General features: G+C 35.4%; 2 protein-coding genes across 3 annotated transcripts; one reads left to right on the forward strand and one right to left on the reverse strand.

Annotated features, from left to right (window-relative positions):
- On the reverse strand, positions 117-15118 carry LOC109332390 (B3 domain-containing protein Os07g0563300-like). Its single transcript, XM_019567360.1, has 14 exons — positions 14781-15118; positions 12539-12620; positions 12295-12393; positions 11399-11729; positions 10938-11280; positions 10718-10814; positions 9304-9478; positions 8754-8833; positions 3657-3704; positions 3375-3572; positions 2386-2435; positions 2056-2169; positions 1430-1497; positions 117-1295 (listed from the first exon to the last, which is right to left on the reverse strand). Exons 1-14 carry the CDS (start codon positions 14915-14917, stop codon positions 505-507), a joined length of 2613 nt encoding a protein of 870 aa, XP_019422905.1. The 5' UTR covers positions 14918-15118; the 3' UTR covers positions 117-504.
- Positions 16571-18812, forward strand: LOC109332104 (ribosomal RNA-processing protein 17). 2 transcript variants are annotated; one of them, XM_019566930.1, is made up of 4 exons: positions 16571-16921; positions 17004-17103; positions 18174-18443; positions 18484-18812. In XM_019566930.1, the coding sequence occupies exons 1-3, from the start codon at positions 16694-16696 to the stop codon at positions 18422-18424; spliced, it is 579 nt and encodes a 192-aa protein (XP_019422475.1). In that variant the 5' UTR covers positions 16571-16693; the 3' UTR covers positions 18425-18443; positions 18484-18812. The 2 variants fall into 2 exon arrangements, with proteins under 2 accessions (XP_019422475.1, XP_019422474.1); XM_019566929.1 differs by having other exon boundaries at positions 18174-18812.

Raw genomic sequence — 19029 nt, forward strand, 5'->3', positions numbered from 1 at the left:
ACTTATTTTCAAAATTACAGATTTGTTCAAGTTATCATTGGTTGTAACTGTTGAACTATTTTGTCCAAGTTTGACCTCTTTTTTCTCATAAACCACAACTTTGGTCCAATCAAAATACACAGCATACAGAACTTCATTAGTGAAAGTTAAATCACTAGAAGCATCTTACAGGCTAAAAATAAAAAGTAAGAGCAAATTAGACCTAATTACATTTTAAACGTTGAATGCAGGTGGCAAGGTAAACTCTCAAGAAACTAAAATAGCTTCAACCTAAAACACCAATAAACTGCTTTTGACAATTTGACAATGATACCAGAATATTACACTTATATTACCAGAATATATTGTTAGCTTTGCACTAGTTGCTTTGTTCTCCTACCCCTCTATGTACAGACCTCAAAAAGCAAGAAGCCTATGTAGCAAAAACTTTTCCCACTTCAATATAACTTTGTAAGAACATGCCCCTCCTAAGTTATCCGCCAATATTGGAGTTTTACACGTTCATCACAATGCCTGGGCATGTTCCTGATCAGCATTATGATTGTTATTTCCAAGGGCTACACCATTGCTATGTTTCACTTCACTCATTCCATCCCCAACTCGCTGTGACTGACTGCTTGATGAATCGGCACAACCCGAGTTCAACATACTCTGCTGCCTGAGATACCTTTCAGTAGCACCATGGAGTGCCTTCATCATGCCACCGAAATCTGAACAAGGTGATAACTCTTCCTCTCGTGCTGGCTGGATATTGAGGTCAATCTGGCCTTTGAATGGCAAAGCAGTTGGCTTTATTTGATCGGGGTCGTCATTAGAACCATCACCCCCCTCCCTGTTCTGGTTTGGATTACCGTCAGTCCCCTCCCTGTTCTCATTTGGGCTACTGACTCCCATGTTGTTACTATAAGGCAGTGAATTATCATCAATCAAAATCACAGACGAAGGTAATGCCTGAGGCTGCTGCTTCTGTTGATTGTTCTGTATTGTCTCTGCTTCTCTTTCTGATTGTTTTGTCTCACGCCTTAACATCAGGGTGCGGAAACTACACTGTACTGTTAAGCAGACATTACAGGTGCATGTCTGCTTATGCTGGGGTACCTTTCCATTGGGAGGTTGAATGCAGACAATGCAAGAGCAGCCAGGTTTATGACGTGGGTGTTTTTTTATAGCCTGTTCGTATGCAGGGAGTGTCTCATCCTCTCCTAGGATAGCAAGGTTGGAAAGCGTGTCAAGTCCCTCTGAAGCTTCAATATTATCTAGATCCTTCTTAGTAGCCTTCTTTTTCTTGGAAACAGCTACCAAATAAATGCATTTGAATTGTTGTCAGTTATCACACACTAATTTATAAATTTATTACATTAAAGATTTCAACAAAGAAGAAAAGGAATCCATAGCCTTGTTTCAAGATAAGGAATCAAACAATTCAAACCTGATTTACAGGACAGCAAATTCTCAAGCTCTTCAGCTGTCAGCTCTTGTGCTGATGAACAAGAGGATCTGATAGAAGGAAGGAGGATCCAACAAAATAAAATTTAAACACCAACGTATTGGTTACATATTAATTTAGATGTATAATAAAGGGATCAGGTCAAAAAGTGACAATGAATTCAAACATGATGCAGAGCTTGGCCAATAGGTAAAATTTTCAAACTCAACATCCACTTCTTCCATTTTCTTTCCTACCAACCACACCCTAGGTGCATAAGGATATGCCAAGTAAAGATAGTTCACGTGACGAGAATCTCACTAAAAATATTGATTAAACAGTATTGGTGTGGACATCTGAGGATGAAATGCTTATCTATGCTTATGGTCTGATGTCAAATCAATACAAAATAAAGTAAGACATGCACAGATATATCGCCACTAAAATGTCTTAAATAATGAAAACATCACTCTTGGCTCATATTCATGCAGAACGGATGGCCTAAATGAACACATCACCTGGGAATGCTCACTAATTTCCATCTATACTTGTGGCGTCCAAACACACACACACACAAGGAACCATGAACATGCAGTCCTATGAGAACTAAGAATAAACCACTATTGTACCTTTCTGGATCCCACGAATTATCAGGACACGTCCATTTTGATGGAAGAAGTGCACTTGCAGGCAATTTGCGCCACTTGAGACAATATTCACATTGAGCCCATCGGATATTTTCACTGCCACAAATAAAGTTCATTATCAGCACTGTTTTTTTAACTAATAATAACATATGAATAACAAAAGGTATAAACATCATATCCCTTTAGATTAGACATGCAGTTATGCATACAACAGAACATCATTCCACATACTTTAAAAAATATGCTGAAGATATATCAACTGATTCAACTATATACGAGTGATGAAAATCTAATTAAGGACAAGTGATTTACCCATCATTACCAGTGGTAAAAATGGTTGGTTTCCCAAGGACTGGAGCATCCTGAAAAAGTAACGTCAGCATAAGGGATTCCACAATGCATAGACCTTCCATTCCAAAGGACTAATGCAACAAGATGACTACAAAGATTGACACTGTGATTCCAATCCACGACTAGAAGTAGCAGTCTAATGACTTTAACATTTCAAACCAATATATTTATGTTGAAATGCAGCAGGAGGATAAGGAAGAAGTGAGGTTTAGAAATTTGAGGATCAAGCAACAGGCATGACACAAATAATCATGCAATGTCAAACTTAAAAAACATAAATAATATGTAAACAAAACAATCGCAGCACAATGCCACATAATGCAATACTTAAACTAAGATCAGTTAAGGATAGTAAATGGTACTCAAATAAACACAAACTCTTTTCATACCCCTTCTTGTCTTTTAAGTCTGTGACTTTGAACTTTCAATTATATTATATCACTGGTGAGCCTTGCAATTACATTAGAATATACAACAAAAGAATATAATCCAATTTATGATTAAAATTAGAAAGTCATTTGATTAAAGTCATGGGTGATCAGCACCATAAGATATTATCCCAATTTGCCCTTGTATGTTCTAAATTCTAAGGGGTTTGTGCAAGCTTGGTTTAGGATCATTCTTCCAGAATCTCTCAATAAAAAATAGAAATGAACAAGTTTTCATGACACAACTTCACGTGTTCCAATTTTTTATGTGTTTCTTTACAGGACAACTACATCTTGTTGTTGTTGCCAGAAATGTGCCTGCTGGAGTTTGCCACAAAAACTATACGGCTTGTTTTATTTAAGCATAGGGCAGAAGTTCTTAGAATAACCAACAAAATGCATGTCATTCCACCTTAGATAAATCAGATTGGAATGATAGCTTTAGAATACCACATTACTAAAAAGTATAATAACATTAGCACTAGCAGTTCAATCATCTCTGACATGAAGCAAGAAAGGCACCTCATATTCCTCGAATTCAAAACCTTCAATGACCACAATGCTGGCAACATGGTTAGGAGGGGGGCGGAGCAGGCCTTGAGCTTCTTGCAATGTGATATTCAGATGTAATAGGTGTTTACTCTTTGAACCCAAGATGCTGCTCTTTCTCTTTCTAGAGATTGAAGATTTGCTCCCCAGTGCTTCTTTTGCTAATTCAGCCTAAAAGACGGATTGGACAAGTAAGAAAATATCTTGAATGGTGAACATTTGCAATTTCAATGCCACTAATTTTGTGATACTAACATCACCGTGTGCAGAAAATCCATTTCCATTTTTATATGTTCTGCTGTCCTGCAAATAGAAAATATGCAAACAACATACATCAATTTTCATACGGAAAATCCAAACATTCATCAAGCTCTATACAAGTGGATGCAGGATATACAAAATTCAAAATATGTAAACAAGTAAGCAACCATTTGTTAAATTGAGGAATTATCACTTTTTATAAAATCTCCACAATTAGATGATTAGCCATTGTGATCTAAGCTGAATCTGGACAATATAATTATAATTTTCAGAAGTCAGGAACTCCACTGAGTGAACCATATAACCTTCAGTCTGGCGGTCATGAGGCTCCCACCTAGTGCTTGGCAGTCTTGAGGTAAAATCCTAGAAAGAATCTCCTTGCTTGCGAGGGTAAGGTTATTACTTTTATGAAGAAAACAAAATGTATATTTTCATTGCTATTGAAAGACCAGAACTACTAGCTTTATATACAAGAGGCAAAACAGATTGCTTGCCGAATAAGCAAACTCATGTGTCAATTTAGTTATAACTAATTACCTAACTAAACATGCCTTAATCACTAGATAAATAATGATTAAGTAATACAAAACAACATAGCCCAGAAGAAATAATGATAGGCCCATGTGAATTAATCTCACTAAGCTATCGTGGCATCCTTGGTGAAGTCAGATGGGCCAAAGTGCCCATCGTGATCGTGTTGCCCCTCCCTGATGTAACAGGCCTGCTTGGTACGTGACCGTGTGTTCCTGACCGAGGTTGCCTAGCCAAGCTTGGTGCGTGATCGTGTAATTCTGACCGAGGCTGCCTAGTCAAGCTTGGTGTGTGACTGTGTAATTCTGACCAAGGCTGCCGAGTCAGAATTGGTGCGTGACCCAGAGCTTTGGCCAAAGTGATGCCAACCCAATGTGCACCAAATTCTTCACCTTGCTTCATTACCCTCTCACAAGCTAGAGAATATATATCAAGAATTCCCAGCTTGGGTAACAGAAAACAAAAAAGGGTTGGATCCAAAGCCTTGGTGAGAATATCTGCAGTTTGATCCATGGAAGCTATGGGTAGAAGATGAAAGAGCTTAGACTGCAACCTTTCTCGCACCACACAACAATCAATGTCTATGTGCTTTGTACGTTCATGGAACACGGAATTTACAGCAATATGTCTAGTTGAATCATTATCACAATATAGGAGTGCAGGCTTCTCATGGTTGACTCTGAAATTATCAAGCAGGTACGTGAGCCATCATATCTCACAGGAAGTGGTTGCCAAAGCTCGATACTCAGGCTCTGATGAAGAACGAGCCACTATTTTTTGCTTCTTTGACTTCCATGAAATCAGAGAGTTTCCAAGAAAAACACAGTAGCCAGTGATGGATTTCCTAGAATCAATGCAGGCAGCCCAATCAGAATCACTAAAAACTTTTAAATGAAGAATGGAATCAGATGAGTAGAAGATACCTTGGCCTAGGCTGCCTTTAATGTACCTTAGTACACGAGTGAGAGCCTTAAAATGAGTAATAGTGGGTTGAGCCATGAATTGACTCAACTATTGAATGGCGTAACTGATATCTGGCCTAATGTTAGTTAAGTATAATAACCTACCAACTAATCTTCTATACAGTGAAGGATTTTCATAAGCAGGGGCAGTGTCTTGGTGTATTGTTTGGAAGAAATGGATTAGTTAGGTGGGGAAATGCTCTCCTTAGTAGTTCTATCTTGCACAGAGTCAGTGTTAGATGCCTCTTTGGTATTGTATGAATCTATCAACATGTCAAAAGGGAAGAGATGTTCATGGAAAACTACATGTCTAGATACAAGTATTTCCCTAGTCTGTAAATCAAAAACTATATATCCCTTTGTCCTATTCTTATAGCCTATGAATATGCATTTCCTAGCCCTTGGGTCAAGCTTATTTCTCTGTTGAGTCAGTGTAGAAGCAAAACATTGACATCCAAAGACCTTGATCTCAAGATTAGGGGGACTGTTATTTAGTAGCTCATAAGGAAACTTGTTTCTAAGTCTTGGACTAGGCAACCTATTTATAAGTTATACTGCATGAGAAACAACATAGGACCAGAAAGTCTTAGGGAGTTTGGATTGAAACATCAGAGTCCTAGTGACATTCAATAAGTGCCTATGTTTTCTCTCTACCACATAATTTTGTTGTAGTGTTTCAATGCAAGAAGTTTGATGAACAATGCCTAACTCAGCAAAGAAACTAGGTAGATTGAATTCAGACCAATTATCAGTTCTTAAAGTTTTGACTATTTTTCCATACTGAGTTTGTATCATTTTGATAAATTATTGCATGAGAGGCCTAGCCTCCGCCTTAGACTTCATGAGACAGACCCGAGTATATCTAGAGAAGTCATCAACTATGGTTAAGAAGTATTTGTGCCCATGTATAAAAGCATGAGCAATAGGGCCCCATACATCCATGTGAATCATGTCAAAAGAACTTAAACATCTATTCATACTATTAGGGAATGGTAGCTTGGTTTATTTCCCAAGATGACAGAAATCACAAATTTTACTTGAATCAAAATGCACATAAGCAAATTCCTTGCATACTGCATTCAAAATAGAAAAAGATGGATGTCCTGGCCTAAAATGCCACAAATCAAAGAATGGTACAGACAAAGTAGTGTTCACATTGTGGTTGTTAATAGGCATTTTATTTGAAAATCTCCTAAGAACATATAAGTTGTTCCTAACTTCAGTATGCCCAATCATCCTCAAGATAGTCATATCCTGAATTTGACATTTCAATCCATCAAAGATTAGTTTACAATTCACAGAATTAGTGAGTTTATGGATGGAAATGAGATTGAATTTAAAATCAGGTATGAAAAGAACATCATGCAACATTAGTTTATTAGAAAAAGTGATTGAGCTTGCAAAGTTGGCTTGTGTAATAGAGCCATTTGGCAGGCTCACGGAGATAGGCTTTATTTTGTGATATGCATCAAAGCTAGACAAATCAGGGCAAACATGATTTGTTGCTCCTGTGTCTAGTATCCATAGTGTGGTGATATCTATGAGTTCTTCATCTTCTTGAGGTGGATCTGCCTTATTAGGTTCAAAGGGCATGATGCTTAGTTGGTTTACATTGTGTCTTGAAGTTGTAGTGTCAATGCTTTGGAGCAGTGATTCCAGTTGTGCATACTACTCAACACCAAAATTGAAACTCCTTATCTTTGAATCTTCATCTGGTTGTATATCCATACTACTCTTATGATCTATAGATTCATTGGCCATTGTAGTGTTGATTGAATTGATTTCTTCTTTACGCTTGTTTCCTTGATAGTTAGGTGAGAACCCATGCTTGAAATAGTATGTGTCTATTGTGTGGTTTTCTCTTCCACGGTGAGTACATATTTTCAGTCCTCCACTTCTTGCATTGTTATAGCCTGTACCTGCTCTTTTGGTTCTTCCTTGTGAGTATGCACCTCTTTGTGAGGATGATCTTGTTCTCCATTGTTGTTGTCTTGAGTCACTTGGATCCAATTGCTGACTTTTGTCACTACTGTTGAAAAGTGTCTTTGAGTTTGTTTGTCTTGATTCCACTTACTGTTCTTCTTGCTGTAGAAGTAAGGAACAAGCTTTGTTTATTTGGGGTAAGGGTTCCATGAGTAGAATTTGCGCTTTGATGGTATTGAACTCATCATTGAGTCCCTTTAGAAAGCAAATGACATACTCAGTATCCTTATGGTTCTTGACAATCTTCATCATCTAGCACTTGCATTTTATCTCACACTGACAGCATGGTAGTGACCTTAGTGACTCAAGCTCATCCCAAAGAATTTTTAGATCAGTAAAATACTCAGAGATATTTTTGTCTCTTTGCCTAATGGAGTGTAGTTCTTGTAGGACATTGGAGATTCTGAAGTAGTTGCCCTTGGAGAATCTCTCCTTCAAGTCTTCTCAAAGCTCTTGAGCATTGTCTATATGGATGGTACTTTGTCCAATCTGTTTTGTCATGGATCTTGTGATCCATGAGAGTATCATCGTGTTGCAACGTTCCCATGTGTCATATTCAGGATCTATTTCACTTGGAGGTTTGATAGATCCAATGACAAATTTGAACTTATTTTTGAACAACAGGGCTCTCTTCATAGTCTTTCTCCATGTATGGTAGTTGCCTCCATCAAGTGGAGGTGTTACAAGAACTGCTCCAAGATTTTCTCCTGCAGGTAAAAAGGGTTTTGTACATCATTGTAATTGGAGGCATATTGGGTACCTGTGTCTTGAAGAAGAGAACTTGTTGTGTAGAGTTCTTGATTACTTCTTGATGCAGGGTGGAGTTGCAGCAATGGTGTCTAGGACATTCAAGCTCTTAATACCATATTACTTATGAAGAAAACAGAATGTATATTTTCATTGCTATTGAAGGACCAGAACTACTAGCCTTATATATAAGATGCAAAACAGATTGCTTGCTGAATAAGCAAACCCATGTTCGAATTTAGTTATAACTAATTACCTAACTAAACATGCCATAATCACTAGATAAATAATGATTAAGTAATACAAAACAACATAGCCCAGAAGAAATAGTGATAGGCCAATGTGAATTAATCTCACTAAGCTATCGTGCCATCTTGGTGAAGTCAGATGGGCCAAAGTGCCCATCGTGACCGTGTTGTCCCTGCCTGATGCAACATGCCTGCGTGTTCCTGACCGAGGCTGCCAAGCCAAGCTTGGTGCGTGACCGTGTAATTCTGACTGAGGCTGCAGAGTCAGAATTGGTGTGACCCAAAGCTTTGGCCAAAGTGATGCCAACCCAATGTGCACCAAATTCTTCACCTTGCTTTATTAAAAGTTGCATACATCTACCCTTCCTAGTCCACATTAGGTCAAAGCCTAGTGCACTGGTCTGCCTTTTTTCAAAAGGTGAATGCTGATTCCTTACATCTCCTAATTGATTTCACCTGTATAACTTTCCATACAATCATATAATTGAGACAATATATAATTACACAACAACTACAACAAAACTTTATCCCAAAGGTGGGGTACCAAAAATACAGCTGAAGATGAAGAACATTAATTACACAATTTGAATATTATACATTCTACTTATTAAAGGCCATACCTGATCGGATGGGGTAGCACTTGAAGACTTTCGAAATCCCATAACCAACCTTCCTTCTGGCTCCAACCGGTTAAATGTTACTGAAAAAATAAGTTCAGCTCAGCTACAAAAAGGATCTTTGAATCACAATCACTCAATCAAAGCAAGATGGTAGGACACATTATATTATAAATGAAAGGAGGGGAAGGCATAGGCACACAAGAGAGCAGATTCAACAGGCATTATCAGCAACCAGATGTTCGAGCAGATAAATTTATAAGACCCAAATAGTAAATACAAGCATGGGAGATAAAGTTTTGGTTGTTTTATAAAATCAAATAAATAACATAGTAAGGATTATTGATCAATTTTAAACACTGAAGACATTTTAGAAAACAAAAATATCCGAACAAATAAAATAGAATCAAGTTCAGACGTAGAAGAACTCCAAAGTTGACTGGACCACATGGATGGTTCATGCAAATCTCACATGAAGAAGGTAAGGTACCACAGAAGGAACGGGACAAGAAAAATATTCTATATATTCCAATACATTAATTGCCTTTGATACCTGTGTCACCTGCTTGCAACTGCATTGACTGTATGCAAGGAGTGACCCCTTCTAAAACATACATTCTGCTATTATTGTTGGGCCAAAAGCGAAATTGAAATACCCATTCTTTGCCTTTTGTATCAAGGATCTTAAGTGGCAATCCTTCGGGCTGAGAAATTGGTGGGAAGTAGGCCTGTCTCATGCAGAATAATGTTAAATTATATACATTAGATTAAATGCTCCTAAAAAAGAAGATGGCATTCCATATAAATCAGATTATATTGCTAATGTAATGCCCAGAAGCAACCCTAAAATTGCACACAAATCCAAAACAATACAGTAAAGTTTCTACTCTCCAGATATTGAAATTTGAAACTGCACTTAAACAAAATAGTATAGATTGTCCATGTAGCAGATGCAAAGAGTATAGTTATTAATCATACACTATACTTTTCCATGCATTGAATAAAAATGTGTTGTATTATACTTGGTGGTAACTGGTAACAGTTGGATATCAGTATCAGGATATCTAACAAGAGAAGATACAATTATAGCATTTTGCTTCTAAAAAAGAAAACTTCATCTTTTCATAGGTTATATAAGCTTTGGTGGTCTGGCTAGAATCTGAAGTTATTACTTTAAACGGTGTCCCCATAAATTGACTTTTGAAAACCAGATAGAATTAGAGCCCTTTCATCTTCTAAGCTCTAAGTCCCAAATCGCCTTTCTAAATTACTGTGTGAAGGGTTATTCTGCCAACACAGCCGTTTGATTCATAATAGAAACCAGTCCAAACCCCTTTATTCAGTTATTCCACTGCCTATGCTACCCTTTGGTGCACATATACTTCTTCATGAATTTCTACTTTTTAAACTGAATCAAAACTTCAATCTTCACAACACTTAGACTAGTTTTAAAAACATGTGACGGTGAGCTCACATGTTTTCAAACCAAATAGGTGTAGGCAACCTATTTGGTTATGTAACTCGAGGGGATGTTCCTTTGTAGTTCTCAGTGCTTCAGTTCATGTGGTCGGTTTCTGGAGGCAAAAACATGTACATCACACATTGATAGATTTTTGGCCTCTACTCTGGTGCTTGCGAAGACACCTTTCATGATCCTGAGAATGAGATTTTACAATTCCCATTTTCTACAAACTATTATTACTTTGCATAAAAATACATGTGATAGGAGAATCACAACATTCTTCTATATGAACCTACAGTAATTGACATTCTAAACATAGGATAATGTCAATGTACACAATTACAGGGAAAAACATGAGACCTTTCACATGCAGGCATTGCAAATGCCAGACAGTCAATTATCCATTACATTAAATTTAGTTTAGTAGAATGTGTCCACATAAGTTGTCCAATCCAATTTTTGTTTTCTGTAACTAGCATCTCCAAAAATGAATTTCATGACTAACCTCGGCACAATTTTTTGGTAGCACTAAACGCCCATTTCGCCCAGCATCACTAGCACTCAAGGTTTTTTGAAACAATGGAGTAATGATAGAATTAGAACTTAAATAAAGTTAAGGGATTGTAGCTTCCTCAATGGTATTAGACACAGAAGGGAAGGGGTATCATTAAAAATGTCACAAACAACATGACCAATATCATGAACATTCTTAATTTGAAGGATACTCTATAGATAATTGCTGTAGCTCCAGTTCAGTACACCTTGGCCAGTACTGTGGAAATAACTGGTTTCTTCCCAGAGTATCCACATGAGGCCATCCATTGTGAGCCTGGGTTTCACCTGATGTGTCAAGTGGTAAATGACTTGTGCCACTAAATTGCTTTCCTGGACAAGAAGGAGGACTTTGCTGTGGATGACTTTTGGTTGCCCCAACCTGACTATTTCTTTCATTTGGAGATGCATAAGGCACAGACAAACCAAATGGTCGCAGAGCTGAATCTTCCTTCAGAGAAGGAAGCTGCTGGCAAATGTTTAAACATGAGCTTGATTTGTCCTCATTCCTCATCCCTGTGACACAATAAACAATCAGGTTATGTAACCATCTCCATATTATTAAGAGACTCTTTCATCTCCTACCTGACAACATGGAAACAAATGTAAAATAGAGGGTCAAAGCCGGCATTACCGTTCATGAGCATCATTTCCCGTGAACCAAGCGTAGCACTCCAACTAGATGTTCCAGACAGGTCCTTGTTTTTCTTCTCCATGGAAGTGAAAGGTAACTTTTCATTTCCATACATTTTATCAAAATTATGTGATAAATCAACTATAGAGGACACATCTGGGTGCAGGTTAGGTGAAGAAATTGAATTGAATGGACTGGGTACTTGCTTCCATGGTTGTACAGGACCCGATCCACCTAATTGATTCCAACCTTTCGCAGACAAATCTCCAAGTCTCTCAGATAGTAAACGATTTTGAAAGGAAAAGGATTTTGGCAACGGCTGGATTGATGACTGATACAGATAAAAAGATATAAGGAATAAGGTAACTAAGCAAAAAATGTTGCATCCAAACAGACTCTCATAATTAAATATTGTCGAAGGTCCAAACATCAAGCCATAATCATGAATCCAACTGCTCATCATGAAAGTTAAGAGTGTGAAAGAGAGGTGAGATATGTTTGGTCTAGGATAACCTAAGGGAAAAATACAAAGGCAAGCCCAGATTGGATCGGAATTCATCATGGCACAAAAAAGAGGTAACTAAAAAATAAGTGAGAAGAGAGGGAGGGATAAAAAACAAAGAAAAAGTTCAAATTCAATGCAAAAAGAAACTTCAACACACATTATAACTGATTTCAACAGAAACTTCTTTGCTTTTGACCAGACAGAAAGAAGAATTCAAGCTTCAACATGTTTCAATTTTGTGGAATACATTTCAAACTGGTTAGTATCTTCTTTCTGTCTTTCAGAATAAATGTAAAGGAACAGGGAGATATTGAGCTTCACACTAGAAGAATCTTTTCTTTCGTCCCCATTGACAATAAAATGGAAGCATGTTGACTTTACAGGAACCTACCAAAAGAAGATGTTCCCTTGCACATCCAATGCATTCAATTCCTCCAGGATCCAACAACCTAAAGGAATTAGCTGAGACAATACATCCACAATGAATCCCCTGCATATAAAGAACCATCATCGGTTAAAACAAAAATGATACAACCCGGTGGAATCTATGAAAAAAATACATTTCGCATCTAAGGTAGCACCATGTGTAAAACACTTTAAGCAAATTACAAAAACAAATAAAATATTTGGCTCACCTTCCTACAAATCTCACAATTCCTCCAACCAGAAGCATTCAAGTGAAAAGTTTCACAAAATCTTCCTTCTTCAAAAGCAGAACTAAGAACCACAACAGCAACCAAGTTTTATGGCAGGAATATCAAATACACGTCATATATGAAAACTATATAAAAAGAACACAAGATACGCAACATGAATAATTCTTTAAATATGTCCAATTAAATTTTTGATTGAGAGATTAATTAGCAAGTACAACCAACTGAACAGTATTTGTTTCTTCTTTCCATCATAAGCAAACAGTGAAAAACAAATACTTACGCAATCAGTGAGGTTAACATGTGTTACTTAAAGAGATAATAAATCCACTTGTGGAAGTTAAAACAAATTCTTTTGATCAAAGAACAAATAGGATCCCCAGCCATCACATGGCAGGATGAAGTCAAGTGTAGCCTACAAAGTAAAAAAAAAAAAGAGCTGGGAAAGAGCTACAGTCAAAAGAATGAGACCCAGAGTAGTCCATCATCAGAACGTTAAAGGTATCAAAGAACTATACATCGTGCAGATATTGTAGCACATATCGCAAACATAGTGTTCAATATGGCAGCACTACAAGAAACATGACAGTTGCTAGTTGCTACTGTACCCCTACAGTGTAGCATTAGGACAGGTTGAATGTGATATAACAGTGTAGCCTGTGTTTTTTCCTTTTCTAATAAAAAAACTGTAGCTTATTATTAATAACCATGCAACCACACACACAAATACACTAATCACCGAGTCTCAAACAAAACATTGATTCTAGTTGAGGTAATGACAGCAAACAGCTATGAATCCATACATGCATAAACTTAGAAGCATCAGCCTGATTTTGCTCTTCAGTCCTCATACCAAAACAGCTAATATCAGCAACAAACAGCACAAAAAAACTCATATGACACAACAAGCCTTTGATTCAAAAGTAAAGGACAATGTTATAGAAGAAGTGCTCTTAGCTTCTAAAGAGAAGAGAGTGAAATAATTTTTACAGTGTTAGAAAAAATGATAAAGGAAACAGTTACACACAATAATTCCTAGCAAGGAACTACGACTAAAAATTGTAATTTCCCCTCTCTCCTTTTCTACTATGAACTTAAGACATACAAGAAATAAAGAGGTAGTTAAAATTGTCTTGGCTGTTAATCTATCATAAGCAAGCAACATCTTGATTATATAATTTTAAATAACAATACATCATTCACATCAAATTATAAAAATGGAACAACATTCCATTAACATAAAATAAGGAAAAACAAGGGTAAATGTTGATGAACATGATGCTTTATACTTTGAGAATGCCTTAGAATAAATAAATTAGCAAAGGTCAATTACAATCCACAACTTTTTATATTATAAAGTAAGAGAAGTTTAATTAAATGAAAAAGTGCATAAAGCCCCTATAAACTTTATGTCTTTTGCAAGTAGTTACTACAAATTATTTTTTCTTCCTAATTATCCCTTAAACTTTATCATTTGAAGAAATTGGTCCATGCATAAAGATAATATTAAATTAATAGCAATCAAAAGTTCTAAGTCATGAATTTTATTTAAAAATTGATTGTTAGATATATGTATATATATATATATATATCAGTATTACTATATTAATCACTTTTAACTCTCAAACTTATTTATCATATTCTCGACCAATTTTATATTTTGATGATGATTTTCTCCGGATATCAAAGTTGACCTGCATCGTTGCATTGATACTATTGTGAGTTTAATTACACCAATTTTCTTGTTAGCCTTCTAATAATTTAACAATACATGTATGCTCCAATTGTGTAACCCAGACTAATGAGTCTAATTATAAGTCTTATTACTCATATGGACACAGTTATAGTATAGTGTAATATTTATGTATTATCATTATATTATTGTATTAATGATCATTAAACATAAATAATAAATAATGCAATAATAATGTATAAATCTCACTCATAAATACTGAATAATAATATATAAAAAGTAACTAAATTTTCTCTCGCTTGTGTTCAAAAACAAATTCCAAGTTCATATGCAGCAAAACTCGCTAGAGCAACAAACTTTAAACAAAAAAGTGCATAAGCAATAGTGCAACACCGAAACGCAAAAACCCCCAGGCTAAATCCCCAATCTCATAATGATAACACTATAACACGTAACTCGAAACATAGAAATGGAATAACAATAGCAGGAAAAAAATTAATGTTGAAGAAGAGAGGTGAAATGAGTTGTTACCTGCATCGATCGCAAAGCTGGGCCTGATCACCGGAACGGAGCTTCCAACCTTCCCTGGAAAATTGTGACTTGAATTGCTTGCATTGAGGGTTATAGCAGAGGTTGGAGGAGGAAGAAGAAGAGGTAACAGAAGCCATTGAATTAGAAAGTTAGATAGAAATCCAACAATGAGAAGCACGAAACCCTAAGGAATATGTAATCATACTTAGTCATAATCATAGGTAAGAGACATAAAGTAGAGTGATAGTGTTAGTAACTAACAACTAGTAACGTTAAAGTGAGGAGAGTGAGTGAATGCGTCAATGCATTTTATTAGTATGGTTTGTTATATCCGGTTGCTACGTTTCGAAACTCTCCTCCCTCGTCATCAAAATATTCGGTTGAAGTATTATTGAAGTACTGAACTAGAATGAGTCTATGATAATCTAGTAAGCATGTAGTAGACATATCATGAAGAATAAAGTTTGGGTAAGAGATTAGAGGGATATTAGTCCAATTTCTAAATAGAAAAAGATATAATAAAAAGAAACATATATGGAATTATTAGGGAAGATTTAGAGTAAACATATTAATGTGAAACATATTGAAGTATGATTATGAATAAACATAAACTAAACTTTTCAACTTGATCATGTAACATTATAACCATTTTCACCTAATAGCACTAAAGTTGATTATCATGTCATGTTTATCCCATTTAATTATGAATGACTTATTGAGAATTTCATTTTTTACCGCTTGAACTTGATTCAATTACAATAATAATAATAATAAAATGTGATTATGTGAGGCAAAAACAGATTAATGTGATTATGTGAGGCAAAAACAGATCAATGTGAGATATTGAATGATCTATAAATTTAAACATTATTCATCATCCTAACATAAAAATAGAGAAACAAGAGAGTAAAAATGAAGTACTTTTCAGTATATATTATCTTGTTATTGAGATGGTATGATATATATCAATAAGTCTTATTGAATATTGGGGCTATCTAATTATAAGCAAATTCAACTTTTAAAGAATATAAATATTGATTGGGATGTTGTAGAACATGATCTCAACCTAAAAATAATAATAATAAAGTAAAAGAGTTGTTGTATTGTTTATTTCCATTCTTCTCACTATTTTTAGTTCAATTATTGAATTATTTCAATATCTTTATTAATTCATTATTTTCATCATTATTTAAATCTGCAATGATTGTATTAGTTTTTTTGCTAAGCTTCTGATGTGACTTGTTTTAGTTTATATTGTGCAATTATATATATAAAATATGTTTTAAATTATGAAGTTTGTATGCCAGTTTATAGTTAAAATAGACAAATCATGTAGTACAAAAAACAATTTGAATTATTGTAGGATTTAAAAAACGAACAAACTATTGAACTGAACCATTGTATGTCCTAAATTCTATTATCGAATTGCACAATCGCCCCTAAACTTCATGAGATATATTCTAATTATTTTTGTTTTTTGGGTGGGGAAAAAGGAAACCAATTCCATTTCCAAAAGCAAACATCTAATAAAAAATGAAATAAGCTAAAGTTACAATCAAAATAGAGATTAACTATTAGTAAGTGCTAGTAAAAGAAGATGATGGTATAGTAGTGGTTTAATGCTATAAAATTTCATTAGATTTTTATGATGATCAAAATTTTAAAATTTCAATTATACGAATAATATTTATTGGGAATGACAGTTACGTGTGATTATTTTGTTATTCAAAAGAGTTAAAATAACACGCAGCATTAAAAAAAAAAGAAACATATTCACGAATCCTAGTTGTGGCACAACCCATGACCCAATCTGGTTTATAGGGCACAGGCCCAGAACGCAAGCACTGAAGGAAGTATTCCGAAGGTAAAAGGTGCAACGCTGCTACTACCCTTCCATTGTAATCGCAATAACAATGGTTATAGGAATAGGAATAGGAGGCGATGTAGAAGAACCAAAAGCAGCGCGGCAACATCGTAAGAAGAGAGCTTTAAAGAACAAAGGTTTATCTGTTACTTTCAATGAGAAAGATCTCAATGACTATGTCACTGGTTTTCACAAACGCAAGAAGAAGCGTAGAAAGGAAGCTCAGAAACAACAAGAAGACGCACTAAGACGCAAACGAACTGAACAACGCAAAAAAGTACTCATAATATTTTTTTTATATATTTGTAAATACACGAAATTGTTTCTTTAATTTTATTCTGTATCTCTGTTTTTTTTAGAGGAAGTTGGAACGAGAACTTGTTCAGGGTGGTGGTGTTATACCAACCGCTGATGAGCCTGAAAATGATGAAGCAGAAGCAGTTGTTGAATCTATTGCTGGTATGTTTTTTATATTCGTAGCTACTTTAGTTTTAGCATTTGCATTATGTGAATCGTATGGCCTAATTTGTTTCTTTACTTATATTCTATTTAGGCATTTTGTTAGTTATAAACTTGAATGCATTCACAGTCATAAATCATATAAACACTCTCTTGTACCAGTGGTTAGACTTGCTTTGTTCATAATTGTAAGATGTCACGTGAATTTCACTTAGGTCACGTTTGGGTTAATAGCTTAATTAAGCTTTTATCACACAAGAGCATCATCGGCGTGTTAGTGTTAACTGCTTAATATTTCTCCTCTCATCCTGAGGTGTGTGACTGCCAGTTTCCAACAAGTGTCACTCTCATAGATCGTACATTTGGGCTAAAATGATACCTGAGGATCTAGTGGAGTCTTATACTACCGGACTAATTTCTTGTTAGTTAAATGACTTAGTTAAGTATTTAAGTGCTTATTCAATAAGTTTTTTTAGATAAGCTAAAAAAGTTTGTTTTAATAAGCTTCTTCTTTGCTAAGCTTATAGGAATAAGCTAAAAACACTTATATGATGGTTATAGACAATTTTCATAAGCCTCAATAAGCTCTTTTAAACACCTCATGGGAATTTCTATTTTAACTCATTGCATAGGCTTATAGCTTTTTTCATAAGTTTCTCCAAACACCTTTTTAGTGCTTATATGATAAGATAAGCCTAAATAAGCTCTTTCAAATGTCCTTTTATTCTCCATAGTTGTATCTGTACATGCTGGATATAATCCATTATCATAGCATAAGTAAACAAACTTCATAAGGTTATGTGACTTATGTCAAGTTATGTGCTTTTGTATTCACCTATGGGCTTGGGTTTATCTCTTGATCCTGGTGTTTTTTTTATCTCTTGATCCTGGTGTTTTTTTAATGTGATTCAAGTAACTTGGAACTTTGACTAAAACCTGTTTGAAGCTTCTTTTATTATGAATGACAGGCAATTTGGTGAAATTTAAGTATATGATATGCTGTGTGATTTCCTTCATGCTTTTGATTTATGGCTTATTTGATAATTGGATTTACCTTTTGTTGTTGAAAGAAACAAAGACATACGAAAATGCTGATCTGAAAGTCACTGTTGTAACAAGTGAGATCAGTCCGGAAGAAGAAAGTTATCCTAATGAAAGGAAGGAGCCAACACTGCCCATTCAACCTGTTGTAGCTGATAAAAAGCAAGTGGTACCTATAAATAATAGGAAACCATTTAAAAAGGCTGTGAAACACTGGTCACGGCCGAAGCCAGCAAGTAAGAGAGATAAAAAGAAAGGAAACAAAAGGGGCAAGAAGTAACAATACCTGGGCACTTTGCATCACCAGGACCATTACAAGTCTGCAGAAAAGAGGTGATTATTGAATTCAGTAACTTAGCTGCTGATGATTCATGCTTCAGTGTAACTTAGTTTTGGCTTGTTTTGTAATTGAATATATACAATAGTTGGTCAAGTGGTTCCTACGATGACTTGATTTTCTTCTGTAAGTGGTCATACTGTCATCCTTTCTCTTCCTGGCCCATTTTGGGGATTTAAGAGTTAAGAAAGAAACGATGACAATTGACATAGACTCCAACACTCAATTTTTTGGGATTAATTTCCTCTTCGTTTATCAATAGTTTTATTGTGTTGTAGACATTTCATATTTGCACATATTATTCTAGTTATGTAAGTTTTTAGCTGCTCATCAAAGGAAGCCTTTTCAGTTTTTTTTGTCTTTAGCACTATGATTGATCTATTCATGGGGTCTTCTAAGTATAGCGTTTAATCCCATGTTGAATTGGATCGATGATGGTAAATTTAACAACATCATCTACTTTGTGTTCTGTCACAGGTAAGTTAGTGTTGGTTTGAAAATCTGGCCACACTAATTACCAGTTGGATTTACAACAATCCTTTTTATAT

The sequence above is a fragment of the Lupinus angustifolius genome, chromosome LG18 (genome assembly GCF_001865875.1).
Source record: "Lupinus angustifolius cultivar Tanjil chromosome LG18, LupAngTanjil_v1.0, whole genome shotgun sequence".
Taxonomy (NCBI): Eukaryota; Viridiplantae; Streptophyta; class Magnoliopsida; order Fabales; family Fabaceae; genus Lupinus; species Lupinus angustifolius.